The sequence below is a fragment of the Parasteatoda tepidariorum genome, chromosome 5 (genome assembly GCF_982258835.1).
Source record: "Parasteatoda tepidariorum strain Cologne lab strain chromosome 5, Ptep-v5.0, whole genome shotgun sequence".
In the NCBI taxonomy this organism is placed as follows: domain Eukaryota; kingdom Metazoa; phylum Arthropoda; class Arachnida; order Araneae; family Theridiidae; genus Parasteatoda; species Parasteatoda tepidariorum.
In genome coordinates this window covers 52,553,346-52,570,626 of record NC_141759.1, presented here as the reverse complement: position 1 = coordinate 52,570,626, position 17,281 = coordinate 52,553,346, and the positions used below count along the sequence as shown (strand labels likewise).

Here is a 17,281-nt window from a genome sequence, read left to right as displayed (position 1 = left end):
CAGAACAGGCATATCATATTTATCGCCTAACGAATAAAGGGACATCACAGTATCTATTGTACCACCTTCTATTTCTCCAGTGTAAAGATACTTTAAAAACTTAACAAATGAAGGAGTAGGACAGTCAGTGATGGTGATAGAATTGGATGAAGATTCTAAGAAATCATGTTCCATCATTGCCTTGAAAACGGGAGAGCGAGCACAAAGTATCAACTTATGAACACGAAGTGTATCTTCGCCAATACGAATCTCTAGATCACACAAGTCTCCAGAAGTATAGAGTGATCCCATATCTTGACTCAATTTGTTTAGGTATTGCCCGTTTCTCGGTATTATCTCTAACGCTCTGCCATTTTCTTTTGTATCTTGAGCAAAAGTATTTATACTGGAAAATGAAGGCGTAATAGTTGAATCTTCATAAAGATTTATCCTAAGTTGAAAATAATATTCATTGCTTTTAAAAAGTATTGGATGTGATGAATGAATTTCAAATATTTTCATAGACGTTCCAAGTTCAAGACACAGATCAGGACAACTTACTTTATATTTAGGAACACCCACCACCATAAGGCAAGGATTAAAGATCATTTTGGGTCCACTTCTCCCTTCATAACCATACAAAAAGAGAAAGAATTTTACAACATGCTTGAATTTATCGGGTACGATTGCCAATTGAAAATCAGAAATATTTCTGAATGGTAAAGTGTCACAATTTGGACTCCAATACGAGTTGGTAAAATCTACTTTAACGAGCCACCATTTATATAAAAATTCGTTTTCGCCAAGTTTTTCACAATGAATTTCACCAATACACGCCATACCTCTTAGTTTCTTCCAAATAAGTTTTTTTTATTATTTTAAACTAACAGTTCCAAACTGTGAAATATACTTCAACTGATAAAGAAGGAAATGTGTAAAAGGACCTTTATAAATAAAAGATTAGATTAAAAAAATAGGCTGAAATGCAACAGAATATCACGTGGAATCTTATGATAATTTTTGCAGATATCACTTACTCATACTAGAAATAAGAGACAAAAATGTATTCACTACTGTCATTATACTTTTTATTTTCTGACCGTGGTTGAGCAGCCGACCCAACTCTATAATGCACTATTCTAATAATTTACGATTTTCTATAAAAATCAATGCAGTACATTTTTTTTCTGCTGCAAGCCTTTACCAGTTTTAAAGGCATGAAAAAATTCCGTTTTCAATTGAAATTTTATAAATCGAATGTTAAAATGCGATGTCCCCGAGCCCCAGGAATCAAAATTAAATAATTACAAGGACAGCTATTCAAAGGAGTTAGCGTTTCCGTCCGACTCGAAGTTATTTTAAAAGTTATTTTTTTGTCAATGTACAGTCGGCAAAAAAAATATATATATATAACTCTGAATAGCTTTTGCTCTAATGATCGAATTTTCGCAAACTAAGTGTCAATCTTCATAGTTCCCGGGAATGAACTCAAATATGCTAAGTGATAAGTGCTAGCTATTGATTAAGTTACGAAATCAGACGCAAAAACGTACTCTCTCCGAATTATATATATATATTTTTTCAAATTTGGCATCCTGACCTTTAGAACGACAATAGTAGACGAAATTTTGAAAACATTGGGTCGTAAATGGGGTCGCAAGAAAGGTTTATATATCTGGCGATAGTTCAGAAAACAGCCAACAAAAGTCGACGCCGCAAATGAATATTTTAAGATAACCCATAGACTAATTCAAAAGAGGAATACTTAATTTTACTCGGTTGCTAAGCAACCAAGCTCTGACTCTAAAAGAAATTGAAACAATGTTCTGTGATTGCTCGGAGATGTTTAATTAATAGTTAATGGAAATTATCTCGAAGTTTCAAGGCAGTAGACAATTTTTTAGCTGATTTCTGTCCAAAAAGCAAAAAAAAAATATTTTCTTTTAATTTCCTTTGAAAAGAAAATTTGAATCGATTTATAAACTAGTATTTATGATTTTCCAAGCTTTTAGAATTTAAATGCACGAACTTTTTATCTGACATTATTTAAATTTTTATGATGCTTCTACTATATTTATTTATACGAGGATTTCATACTGAAATCAAATTTGCGTAACTTATTATAACTATTATATACAAAATTTTAGGAATAATCATTTTTACAGGTTTAATCAAGTCTTCTAGACAAGAAAGTTTGAAGAAACAAAAAAAAAGTGCTTAAAAATTAAATTTAGATTGTATTGTAATTCTAATGCACATTCACAAGGTTTTCTATAATTTACGATATTTCTTTTTTCTATAACTCAAATTGCTGAATGTTAAGTGGCATTTTAAAAACATTGAAATATGTTTTGTTTAAGAATAAGATATTGAAATAATATGTTGCATACTGTATGATTAATTGTTTAAAAAATCGCTTCATTCTGCTAGATATTTAGGTTACATGGTTTTCTTTGGATAAAGATGATTTGCAAATAGCATCCTCATGTTTCGATACATGCTGAAACTTACATTCGCAAACTCACCATAAAATGTCGCACAGCATGTTCATCAATTACGATAAGCAACATTTACCACCAAATATAGCTACAATGATTTTTTTTTTCTTTCATATATCTGATGCGATACTCTCTTTTTAAACAGAGATCGTAAGGTCCTTAAGATACTGAAATGGGGGCACAAAACCTTAAAAGAGAACATATTCAATTTCATTAACTGAAAACTGGTCTCAAAGTGGAATCGTATGCTATATCGTCGTCGTTACATAACATCAAAGTATAAGTCTTTCAAAGTATAAGTCGAATGTTAAAATGCAATGTCCTCGAGCCCCAGGAATCGAAATTAAATAATTACAAGGACAGCTATTTCAAACGAGATAGCGTTTCCGTTCTACTGGAAGTCGTTTCAAAAGTAATTTTTTATCTATTGATTCCAAAGTTTACTCCACATGTATTTTAGGATATACTTTAGGAGTATTTCCATCAAGATTACTTTTCTACCCTTATTTGCTTAAAATTATTAAATAATTTGCTTAAAATAAATTATTCAAGTAATATGATTTAGGACTTTCATGTAGTATAATAGTGAAGGGGGCTTTCATCGCATATCCTTAACCTTGATACCGCTATCATTAAATAAATTAAATAAGCTTCGATAAATAATAAAAGTTAATTTTTTTACAGTTTTAGTTTTCAAGGAATACAGATTTCATTCTAGAAATAACGAAATTATTGAGAAGGAACAATATCATTCTTATCCTCTTATGACAAAATGTAGGAAAAACTGATTTTCACAGTTTCCGTAAAAAGTATGTTAACCTTCTCGCCGCGTATATATTTTTTTCTTTATCAAAATTAGTTCGAAATTGCTTCTTTTTTATCGCATTCTTTTAAAATCAGATGATTCTAAAATTGGCACGACTTTGTAATCTTTTTACAAATTTCAATTTTTGGTATTTGCTGCTTAGCAAAGCAAGGCATTTTCTTAATAACAAATTATACTATAATATTATCTTAGGAATCATGCTAAAGTTAAAAATTAAAAAAATAGCTTAGTACATTATTCGGAAAAAAATCTACATGGTGTCATAAAGAAAGAGTAAAAGATATAATGAAATAATTAGTGAATCACATGTGGTCAGATAATTAAAAATTTAATTTCACAACTAAGATGTTAGGACGACATTTAAGATACTGAGATATTTTAAGACGATGAAAAATTTTGAATACGTATTCGACAGCTTTTTATGTTCGGTATCTTTATACTCTTTGTAATGATTTATAAAACATCAACACTGTTTTAGATAATCTATGTTAAAGTCACAAGGAGAAAAAAAGGCAATCAATAATTTATATTCTTTTTTTCAAAAAAAAATAGTATGCTAAGTAAATAATTAGCTGTTTTGAATCAAATAATTTTAAACAGCGGAATGTTTTTAATTTCTTAACAAGGTTTTATTCTTAGCTTGTAGACAATAATTCCAAGTTTTCTTTTTAAAAAAAAACTTGACAATAGTTTAAAAAGGAACTTCACTTCAAAAAAAATCTAAATTAAAGTACTAAAAAAATTGATTAGTATATTAATCAGGAAATAATATACGTAGTAGCGTAAAGAATAAGATTTTTAAAAGCGTTAAAATTTCATTAAATCGTTGATAAAATAGTTCTGCGAAATTCTCCTGGACAGGTGATTGAAAAATTTACTTTAAGATTAAGACTATATATAAGATGTTGAGAAATTTTAAGATGTTTTAAAAATTTTGACTACGCATTCGTATTAATAATTATAAAATATATATGTTGAAGAAATTGATAAATATATTATTCCAAATCTATGCATACGTCCATATATTATTGAAATTGTATCAATTATTGAGAAAACAAACTAAAAAATAAAATATAATCACATTAAATAAGCACATTCTGGTGTATAATCATATTCTATCAGGAGCATGCTTTTATAAAACTCGACATTCGTTGAATAATATGTTTTTTATTCAGTAAAATGTTTTATTTAAATTTCTTTACTAAATTGCAAACAAATTATTAGATAATTAAAAAACATCGTATTTTATAGTTTAAAAAAAGTAAAGATAAGAAGATTAGCAATCGGTTATTAGCGAAAAAAAAATATGAATGAAATTTTACGCTACGCGCGCGAATTCAAGTTCCTCGTAAGTTAATCACATTTTAATATTAATCGCCCCGAAGGACAATTCGAGAAGGACTTTTCGATGGAACTAACCTGCATTTTCGTTACATGAAGAGGAAATCCAGCTGGTCCTGTCGGCAAGAGGACTTTTAACCAAGTATATATATATATATATATATATATATATATATATATATATATATATATATATATATATATATATATATATATATATATATATATATATATATATATATATATATATATATATATATATATATATATATATATATATATATATATATATATATACATAAGCTGTAAATAGACAGAACTCATTAGATGAGTTCAAAATGAAGATAAAACAAAGGAAAATTACAGACATATGAAGAAAAAAAAGGGGGGGGGAGAGAAAAATAATAATAAAAAAATAACAAACAACTGGGGAAGAAAAAAAAAAGATAATTTTTTTTTTTAAAAAATCCGGATATAATCTTCTATCAGCCCACACGATTATATCCGCAAAAAAACATTCTATTCCCGATATTAATTGCTTTCTATTCCCTACATTTTACCGTCCCATAAAGCGTGTGGTGATAAAAGATGCAAAATTTGCCATAATATTGACATACATGCCCTAATATTGACATACATTTCTTTATAACGTTAGCTCCAAATCTTTTTGTAAAATTAAAAATTTTATTTATGTGTTAACCTGTGGTTTCTGAAATATAAAATATGTTGGACAAACCAGTAACTCACTTAACATTCGAATTAATCAACACCGTTCTGATATAAACAGTAATAAGACTATCAATAATCTGGAATTGAATCATTTTAGAGTACATAAATTTAACAGTGTCAAAATTAATATTTTAGATATTGTAGAAGATTTAGATTTAAGACTACAAAAAGAAAATTACTATATGCTTTTACACAAAACAATTTTGCCGTATATGCTAAACGATACCTTCCAACATACACAGATTAACTTTAATAACTCCTCAACTTATTCACTTTTTTCATGTTAAAAATAAGCGTGCAAATCTAGGTAAACGGGGCTCAAGAAATAATCGAAACTCTCTTAATAGTGACTAATTAAATATAAATTTTCTTTCTAATATGGAAAAAGATTTTAATAAACATTATAACATTAAGCCAATTAAAGATTTTGTCTTCTCCCTTAAGAATTATGATGTATATAAGTTCTACGATCTTATTATTAACTTTTCTTTTATTAATTTACATTGTAAAATTCTTTGTTTCGATCTTATAAAAGCCAAAATAAGTAAAATTTCGCCAAATAAGAAGAAAAATTTAGATAATTTATATTTCGTTATTAACTTTCAAAATCCAATTTTCGATAAGATCAAATTTCACAATATTTTTGAAAATTTTAAAGTTTCATTTCCATAAAAAGATTTTAACATAATTAAAAGTTTTAAATATAATAAATCTCTTGGTAGAACTATATTTAATTATAATGATATAAGCAAAAATTTAGGGAGTATTAATAGTATATCCAATTATGAATGTCACTGTAAGGAAGAGAAATATTTTGATTTTGTTGATAAACGTCATAAACATATTATTACTGGTAATTTAAATATTATAGAAAACTTAGAACTTAGGAATTTAATGATAAAAGGCACAAAATTTAGACCCATTTACCATATATTAATCAATAAAATTCTAAAATACTTTCTTAATGATCTCAATAGTTTTTGTTTAAAGATATCAAATAGATTCTCTTTACCTTCAGGTATGCTAACAGAATGGAAATGGGGTGTTTATTATTACTTTAAAAACTTCGTTTTCAATAATAAGGATAATTTAAATAAGAGTGACAATCCAACAAAATTTTCTAATATTATTCAATCAATTAAGCAACTTCAAAAAAATTTTGTAATTAATCCCATAGACAAAGCTAACAATAATTATGCAATCTTCTGTAAAAAATTCTATGCTGAACTTTTGAATACGGAATTGAAAAATAGTAAAAATTTTAAACTTAGTAATTTCGATAATAATACTGTCATTAAAAAAAATTTTGTTTTATATAAGAGATTAAAAATTAAAATTAGCAATATACAATTTCTTTACTTAATTATCAGTCCTAAATTTCATAAAATTCCTGTAAAATTTAGAACTATCACATGTGGATCTAATACTTATCTAACTAAACCTGGCACCATTTTCTCTAACTACTTAAATAAAATTATTAGCAATATTTCTAACGAAGGTTTCTCTTGGATTATCACTAATAATCAACCGATATTAGAATTCATTAAACATAATAAAATTAATTCTATTGCGACTTTTGATTTCCAGGATCTTTTCAGTAGCATTTCCCTTTCTAAACTAAAGGATGTCCTTTTGAATTATTACTATGATTTTAAAAATATCCTTCGTTGCGATTTCGATTATTGAGAAATTCTGATTAATTTTTGTCTTTTTAATAATTATCTTCACAATGGAAGGGATATTTTTCTTCAAATTGATGGAATACCATAAGGATCTAATTATTCATCTGTCTTAGCTAACTTATTTTTGCATAATTATGAAAAAAAATTTACTCTTAGTATTAAATTTTTTTTAGATATATTGGTGACTTAATTATCTTTAATTTTCAAGATTATACTATTCTATTAAATGATATTTACCCCGAGGAATTAATCTTGCTTCGCAATCATGATGTAATATTAATTTTAATTTTTTGGATTTGGGTATTATAAAAGATGAAAATATCTGCTTTGTTGATTTATACGATAAAAGAAATGATTTTAATTTAATATAAGTAAACTAATTACTTGGAATTCTAATGTTTCTAGAAGCATCTATTTAAATACCACTTTTAATGAAATGAATAGAACTGAAAGAATATGTAGTAATATTTATTTATCCAAAAAACAAATGCATAAACTCTTTCAAAATTTGATAAAAAACAATGGATACCCAACTAAAGTAATAAAATTCTATATAAAATCATTGAATTAATCGTATATTTTTGTGGATATATTTACAAAAAATTTTCTTTGCTAATTTATATAATTTTCCCATGTGCAAATCCATTTCGGGTAAATCCGTGGCTAAAATTATTTATTAAAAATTTCTTTATTAATTTATACAATTTTTCCATGTGCAAATCCATTTCCGGCAAATCCGTGGCTAAAATTATCCACTAAAAATTTTTTCTTTGTTAATTTATACAATTTTTCCAAGTGCAAATCCATTTCGGGCAAATACGTGGGTAAAATTATTTACTAAAAATTTCTTTATTAATTTATACAATTTTTCCATGTGCAAATCCATTTCGGGCAAATCCGTGGCTAAAATTATCCACTAAAAATTTTTTTCTTTGTTAATTTATATAATTTTTCCATGTGCAAATCCATTTCGGGCAAATCCGTGACTAAACTTATGTGCAAAACAGGCAATTCATGTTTCTCTTTTCCATTTTATATTTTTTTCTTGAATAAATATTTATTTTCTAAAATTACTTATGGTCAACTTCTTTAAATTATCCAGTATAATATTACCTTGCGCACATCCATCGGGCCCATCCTTGGTAACTAGCAAATCAAACGCACTTCAACAATGCAGTAAGAACGGCACTTTAAAACAAAACTCCTCTAGTTACGCTCAATTTGCGCTTTTGTTTTCATATTTTGCAATCTGGCAATCCTGTTACGAAAATATTTTTTAAATCATTCTTGAAAAATTTCCCGTTCATGTAAGTACATTTGAATTCGCTACTCGCTTTATAGATTTTGTTTTATTCTGCTTTTTCTTTTCTTTTCTTTTATTTTCTGTTTTTACGTGTTATTTTTACTTATTGTGTTCTATTTTATTTGTTGTAATTTTTATAAAAAACATTTTTGAGTGCTCCTTACACTATTGTATTAATATATTTTGCTTTGGCTATATTGATGCAATATCAGAAAACACTCTTTTTTGCGGATATAATCGTGTGGGCTGATGAAGAGATTATATCTTTTATTTTCCGGATTTTTTTTAAAAAAAATTTATCCTTTTTTTTCCCAGTTGTTTGTTATTTTTTTATTATTATTTTTCTTTCCCCTTTTTTCATATGTCTGTAATTTTCCGTTGTTTTATCGTCATTTTGAACTTATATAATCTATATATGGGCGAATCTCAGGAATCATTAACCTATATCTCTTCAAACTTTTCTTATAAATATATAGCATAATAAGCGAAAATTATTTCTAATAAAATTACAGGAATAACTATGCATTACTAACTTTAAGATACGTACAGTTTTGATCTCGAGTAACTTGCTTTTGGCTTTCATTTCTTACTTCAATCCCACGTTTGACAACTTTTCATGAGTGTCGCTTAGAGTGTTTAACATACTTTTTATTTTTTTTTCAATATGTGTTCTGTTTAAAAAAAACTGAAAATCACAAAATCATAATTTAGTAGCTCAGCTGTACTATCATATTTTCTTGAATGATATTTTTCGTGAATATTGACGTTTGCAAGCACTTAATGTTTGTCGCCAAATTTTGGCACGTCAAACCGTAACCATCGAAAATTGAAAAAAAAGGTATACAATCCAATTCTGTGAGTTTTATGTTAGTGATATTCCAAAAGCTCATTTAAAGTAGAACAAACTTGTATCCTTATTATAGATAAATATTTTTATTTGCAGTAATTATAAATTAATAGAATTTATCACAAACTGTCATTCGGTGAGGTAACAGTTACGATGTCAAGACCGTAACCAGACGCAGATCTAAAAAGTAAATGTTAAAATCAATCAAAATTTTGATCACACGTTTGTCATTGCCTAATTTATTTTCTGTGTCGTGTGCATCGCATTGCGTTGCATCTGAGTAAAGTTTTCAAACTATTCTCCATGTTGTCCAGACCGTAACCCTGTCAAACCGTAACCTCAGGATTAATTAATTGAATTTAACCTATCAGATATTAGTTTTTTCCCTATGTTTAACTAATTGAAGACATTTTTTGACTGAAAATAATTAAAGTAAGCCTTTTTATACATTTTATAACAATTTAACTTAAGATTAAAATTTTTCAATTCATTTATGATACTAATAATTTTTGATGAAAAATAAAAGGTAAATATGGATGAAATTGTTAAAAAGAAAAAATTGCTCAATAAAAGAAAAATAGGTTCAATAAGTTTCTAAACTTATAAATAAATGATATTAAATAAATGATAATGATATTAAATGCTTATTAAATAAATGATACTTTTGTCGTTTTTATGATTTTTAATGAAATATATATAAACCTAGAAAAATTAGTTCAAATATTTAAATTTTTTGTTTATACTTATAAGGGCATCAAAATTTTCGATGTTCATGATTATTTTCTGATATTTTACGCATTTTCAAACAATTCTGGAGGTGTAAAAATAATGTGTCTATTATTTTTTATTATTTTTTTATTATCAAAAGTTAAAGGTTTTAAAGATCTACCCATACATATGATTGACGCATTTTTGTGTTCATTATAAAAACTAGGCAAGTCCTTATATGTTCATTCTTTCTTTCACTTTAGGTCAATATTTAGCTTCAAAAATTATACAAGATGAAAATTTTGAGTTGATATTCGTTTGGAACCGCACAATATCAACTCTTAGAGGAAAAATTGATGAATCTCTCATCTTGAATAATCTGGATGATTTTGTTCTAAAGAATGTGGATCTTATTGTGGAAGTCGCTCACCCCTCTATTACTAGATCTCATGGAAAAGTCATTTTAAAGCACTGCAACTACATGGTATAAATATTTGTTTTGGCCAATTTCTGGTATAGGAAGTCTGTTATTAAATTTTACTACAAAACAATAAAGAAAAATATATGCTATTTGCATTTCTTATAATCTCCATTTTTACTTAGAATCCATTTTAGGTAATATTTATGAATCTACTAAAAGTACTAAATTCTTTTATGATAATCATTGTAAAATAATGTACAAATTTATAAAATTAGTAATAATATTCATAGTCAATTTCTGAATCATTGAAACTACTATCAATGTAATAAAATGTGTAATAGCATATAACAGTCAATTTCAAGAAAGTGAAACTATTATCATGCAAAGCTATAAGCAAACAATTAATTTTATTCCAAAGCAAAAAAGTTATATGTATGCAATTTGCATTCTTATTGCCTTCACTTTATTTAATATCTATTTAAAGTAATATCTGAATGTCTATTAAAACCACTAAATTCTTTTAGAATAAACATGGTTGAAATAAGGTACAAAGTTATGAAATAAGTAATAGCATTAATAGTTAATTTCTGGAGTATGGTAACTATTATCAAGTTTTATTGAAAAAATAAATTTATACGTATGTAATGTGAATTTACATTTCGTTTAATCTCCACTTAATATCTATTAAAAGCAATATCTACTTGTATACTAAAAGTGCTAAATTCTTTTCTAATTAACATAGTTGAAATAAAGTACAAAGTTATAAAATAATTAACAACATTCATAGTTAATTTCTAAAATAAGAAAACTGTTATCATTGTTTATTGCAAAACAAAAAACAATTGATACGCATGCAACTTGCATTTTCATTTCTTTTCGTCTCCACTTAATTTAATGTCTATTTAAAAGCAATATCTATATGTCTACTAAATGCATTAAATTATTTTATAATGAACATGGTTCAATAAGGTACAAAGTGATAAAACGAGTAATAACATTAATAGTATATTTCCAGAGTGTGGTTACTATTTTTATCAAGTTTTACTGCAGAAGAAAATAATAGATACGTGTGCTAAGTGCATTTAGATTTTATTTCATCTGCACTTAATATCTAAGGCAATATCAATGCGTTTACAAAAAGTATCAAATTCTTTTCTAATTAACACGGTTGAAATAAGGTACAAAGTCATAAAAAATGATTAATAACATTCATAGACAATTTCTAGAACATGGAGACTATTAACACTGTTTATTGCAAAACAAAAAACAATTGATGCATTTGCGATTTGCGCTTACGTTTTCTATTTGAAGCAATATCTGTACATGGGGCAATTCCACGAAAGTGTCAACTTTTAAGTGAAATTTTTTTTTTATGAATTGCATATTTTAATTTGAAAAATATGTTCAAAAATAGCCAAAGTCTACATATTACTGTTTAATTTTTGATAATTTTAAGTTTTTTGAATCTGGCAGCATTCTAAAGTAATCACATGGCTGACAAGTGAATTCTTCACATTTGAGCTCAAATTGTTTTCTTGAAAAATACTTATAAAATAAAATAAATGTATCTTTCTTTTGCAATATTTTGATAAAAATATGCACATAGTACAAAATTTAAACATTTAAAACATAGCCTTTAAGTCATTTTAAGTTTAATATATTAAATAAAAGTAACTTTTTTTTGTGTCATTCCGTCACATGTTTTAGTATACTTTTTTAAATAGCAACTGTGTTTTTGAATGAAAATGTGTATATTTTGGAATATAAAGCAGATGTGGCATTAGAATCAATGAGAAATTGTAAAATTCTATGCATTTGATTATTAACTTCCAATAATTAGCGTGACGGAATGACACATCTTCGGCGATGGAATGACAAAACGAGTCCTTGAGAAGCTTAGTCAAAAACTAGGGAATTATTATTTTTTCAATTAACCTAATGGCTAAAACAGCTGTTGAAAGATAGATAAAATGTTGAAAAAGACCAAGATCCCCATTATATGATGAAGAAAAAAAACAGAGAAAGAAAGGCAGAGAAGAAAGCTTCCGCGACAAAAATTGGACTTAAAAAACTCAGAAGTGTAAACGCTGTTGTGCGGAGATTGTGTAAACAAAGAAAAAATCAAATTCTACCAATCTCTTCACACACAAATAATTTAAATTCCCTATACAAATTCCTGCAGAGTCTTGGTAAAGCCATAAAAAAAATTGTACACTCACCATAAAAAAATTGTACACTCACTTCCAAAATCACCAATAGAGGTAAAAAAATTAATTCAGTCTTTATGTGAGAAGTATTTAACATCGAACTCAAAAAAAACTAAGTGAGAAAAGTAATGTTGATGAGCTGTTTAATTTGGTTAAAAAAATTTTACTGTCAAGATGATGCTAGTTACAAGCCCCCAAGTATGAAGGATTCAGTCATAATACAAACTCTGACAGAGTAACGAAGAGTGCAGATGCAATATATACTTATGGCCTTAAAAGAGGCTTTTCATAAAGAAGCATATATTGATGTAAAGTGTGTCTTATCTCATTTTTGTTCTTATTCTCATTTTTGTTAAGTGTATTTCATTAATACCTCACAGCACATGCACCTATAAATACCATGTAATTGTGATGTTGTTCTAAAAGGTCAAACAAGATGTTGACTACTGTAAAACGGCACATAATATGTAAAAGAATTTTATGATTTCATAAAGTCGAAGCAACAAATCGTTGAAGTTTTGTTTTTGTCCAGCTATTCTATTTAAGAGAGGGCAAAAGAGAATGACTTCAGCTAGACACTTGCTACATTAGCATTGCCAGGAACAAGAGACCTGCACTAGATGCTCATGTAGTTGAGAAGCGAATCATCAAAATTGGAATGCTTTCTAATTTTAACCAAAACCAAGTGTATGATTTGAAAAGTCACTGTTTTGAAGAGGAAATGGAAAATATGATTGAGAAGTATGCGGTCGGCTCTTTAATCATTGTCCCATACTGCGAAAAAAAAGAAGGCACATTTATATGCAGCGCAAATTACTTTGATAAACAAAGACGATTTAGATGTTAAAGTATTTAAAGAACATGGGACAAAAATTGATTTATGCATAAATTTCCTGAGAACGAAGATAAGATGTGACATTGGCAAGTTAGATATAAAACCTCTTCTGAGACAACCTAATTCTCAAATTGTTGAAATTTCAACTGATTCTTACGTAAATATTAATTCTGTTTATCTGTTACATTCTGTTTATCATTTACATATTAATAAAACATTTTTTAAATGAAGACTTTCTTCCACTAAACTTTTTGTCATTCCGTCACGGTCATTCCGTCACAGCAAATAGATGTTAATTACTGCTAGCCAACCTGAGGTTAATTTTCCAAATTCACAATTTACATTGCTTACACATTATACTAAAAGTAAAAAATAGTTCAGGAAAATAATAGTTGCAAAATTCACAGAAACTACCAGTTCTAAGCGGCATGCCGAAAGCTTGGTTGCCAAAATGTCATTCCGTCACACAAGTAAAAAGTTCATAAAATTAAAAATAAGAAAAATACAAAATTCTTTTTTTTTTAGTTTATGAATCACATTATACCAATAATAATGATATGCATGAGAAAAAATCATGTTTATTTGAAATTAGATGCATAGAAACTTCAATTAATTGTCATCATGCAAGTCAAAATGTCATTCCGTCACATATGGAATTGCCCTATGTCTACTGAAAGTATTAAATTCTTTTATTATGAATATGGTTGCAATAATATAAACCACTTTTAAAATGAGTAATAATATTAATAATCAAATTCTAAAACATGGAAATTATTAAGAAATTTTATTGAAAAACGAAATTAAAATGTATGCAATTTGCATTTGCATACATTTTCAGTCTCCATAGATCTACTGAAAATACAAAATCCTTTTACGATAAACATAATTGAAATGAGTTAGAAAGTTATAAAAATGAGTAATAACATAAGAAAATGGTTTTTTAAGTGTATTTTATAAGTGATTTGGATAAATAAAATCAACTGAATTTTGTTGATTAATTTTAAACAAATATTCGATTTACACTATATGAAGTTCCTTTGAACTTTTAAGGAAAAAATGGGAAAGATCTGTATATATATTTCTCATACACGGCGACAAAAAAAAGCCTCATTACAACTCCCCGAATGACAACGCTAGAAAATCGACCAATGATTGCAGTTAAAAATGTCACATGCCAAATCTAGCTGAGGTGGCTCAAAATATAGCGCTTTTAAAAACGGAAACTGAAATAACCAGAGAGAGCATTCTCACCAAATACTATTAAGCTAGGCAGGAGTGAGTAGTCTTTGTCGATAGATCTCTATTTTAGTATTTTGTCGAAAGCGCTTTTTTTCACGAATTAATAATATATTACGAATTTATTTGACGATTTTTGATTTACATCACGAATTTATTTGTCTTATTATTGTTAATAGTTATTCCTTGAAAAATGAGTCTCAGTCGTGCTTTTGAAGTAAGATTGGAAGCTCGAAGATTGGAAGAGAGCATTGATGACAGCTATGAAAGACGTAGTGGTGAAAGAATGCGTAGACGACGTGCTGTCATTTTAATAGACTTAATTATAGCCAAATTTTAACCTTTTTAAAGAGATATCAGTTTTAGAAATTTTTTCTTAAGATTTTATACTATAGCACATTTCTAATAGGTTTAACGAATTACATGTCATTTATTTGAGTTCAAATTTATTTTAAAGACTTAGTATTTACTAAAAAGATGTAATTTTTCTTTTAAAAAAAGTTGTTATATGGATTTGAATGATTGTTTTGAATTCTTAGAATTTTGTGCATTTGCAATGTACCTAAATTAGTAGCGAGCGAAGCAAGCCACATAAGATTGCGTAGCAATTTTTGGGGGTTGGCGTTTGCGAGCAGGGGACGCAGCCCACTAGTTGAAAATATTACTTATAACCGCAAAACTTATCTCAAATAGAGGTAAAAGCTTTCAAGTCTCAGTTCCTTGCAAAGGCATTAAATACGTTACTTACTATCTGAAATTAAATATGTTATCTGGTTAGTTCACTATATTAGTACTAACTGAGAATAAATTTCACTTATTTTTATTTTTCAGAAACATACGATTTTTTGCATTTAAAATTAAATTGACTCTATAAAATTTGTACAAAATCTTGAACCCTATCAAATTTGTTTCGGCGATAAAACCTTTGTTTAAAATAAAAAGGACGAAAGTCGCCAGGTTTAGTTTTTTTTTTTTTTTTTTTTTTTTTTTGACAGATATAAACAAAAACAAAATCTTGCCTCCTGAAATCATGCTGCTGCCAAAAGAAGGGCAAAAGGTATTGGACCAGAATGGAAATTACGATTCAATAAAATGTTTATTCACTGTAAGAAAATTGACTTTCATTTTATTTAAAAAAAATGCAATTATTTTTGAACAACCTAATAAACTTTTTACAGTGTTAGCTGACATCGGCATAGAGACTATATTATGATTTTTGTGAAATAATTAGTTAGGGTACCTCTAAACGTTTCAGAAATTTGAATATAAGAATTTAAATCATAGTATTTTTAATAACTATTTACTCTTTATATATATATATATAAATTTACCAATAATTGATTTTGTAAATTAAAGAAATTTCAGTGATAAATAATTGTTTCTTTTAAATCTAACTGACTGCAAATGAGTACAAATTTTAAAAATTGAAATTAAAAAATATAATTATTTGTTTAGAAGGGAGCCGTATTCGAAAGATTTTACCATTAACGCGAAAAAGACATTGGTGTTTTGTGCTGTATTTCATAACTATAAATTATTTCATAACTCCTAAATATAATATTTTAAGCATTTAACCTTATTTTGACCTAAATTAATGATAAGTATGGAAAAAATATGAAAAATGCGTCAAAAATAAAAATTATATTTCTATACAATCCACGTTGTGGGCTGAAAAAAATGGAACACTTGAATACCTTAAACAAGATAATTGTATTTTCACATAGAATTCTGCGTCAAAGGGTTAATATGTAAAGGCCCAAACATGTATATTTTTAAATTTCCTGCAAGAAACGAAATATTATGCACATTAGGGGATTCAAGTAAAAAAACTGTCATTGAACTCTGAATAAGCTTTATTGAGATTGATCAAAGGAATAGAGGCAATAGATTAACGAAAAATGAATTTATATGTCAAAATTGGAGTACATATCGTTTAACTTTCGTTAGGCACCACTTTCAGCTTTATTCTGAAACTGGTTTTCCAAAAATTGGTTCCCCTTTGACCGAACTCGATTATAACTAGTCAAAATTTGACAAACTCTTAACTTTTTTTCTCGTAATTGACCATTTATTTGCAACAACTAATGTACATAATGTTTTCCTTAGGTTTTACAAAGAATCCATAAATAAAAATTAAATATCACCCTGTGTCACATATAACAAGATTATACCTTAAATGTTCATCTCTGAAAAAAATTATTAAATACTGACATGAGATTATGACCTGTTATTTATACACATGCAATAACAATCCTACCACTTAAATATGTTTTCTTATGTCGACCAATTTCGTTTTTTTTTTCTTTTTTTTCACATTAGATAGGTTCTCCAACAGCCTTGTGTGATGAAAATTTACTGCAAGATTTAAAAAGCGCTGCAACAAAAAATGGACTTTATGTTCCCAGTGGAGCTTTTTGGGGTGGAGAAGATCTCAAAAAAATGTCAGAGGCAGGCTTGATACGAGTATGTAGTAAACAATTTCAATACTTTTTTAAAACGTTATTTTTCAAACTAGGAGTCAGAGCTAGATTTTCGGTAAAGCTGACCTTACCTTTTTGTAAAACTCTTATGAATTTTGGCATGGCCTTATTCAGGATTTATTTTATTTAATAATTAAATGTTAAATTTTTTTTTCTTTTCATTGATTAAACAGAGGATGTCGGCAACTG

At 27.3% G+C, this 17,281-nt stretch overlaps 1 protein-coding gene across 2 annotated transcripts in view; it reads left to right on the top strand.

Annotated features, from left to right (window-relative positions):
* The window catches only part of LOC107452582 (aspartate dehydrogenase domain-containing protein), a 43,119-nt gene that overhangs the window by 14,444 nt on the left and 11,394 nt on the right, over nucleotides 1–17,281 (top strand). For both annotated transcript variants that reach the window (XM_087163934.1, XM_071186017.2), the window contains exons 2-3: nucleotides 10,177–10,397; nucleotides 16,932–17,075. In XM_087163934.1, coding sequence (XP_087020060.1) covers nucleotides 10,177–10,397; nucleotides 16,932–17,075 — 365 coding nt within the window. The remainder of the gene's footprint in view (nucleotides 1–10,176; nucleotides 10,398–16,931; nucleotides 17,076–17,281) is intronic.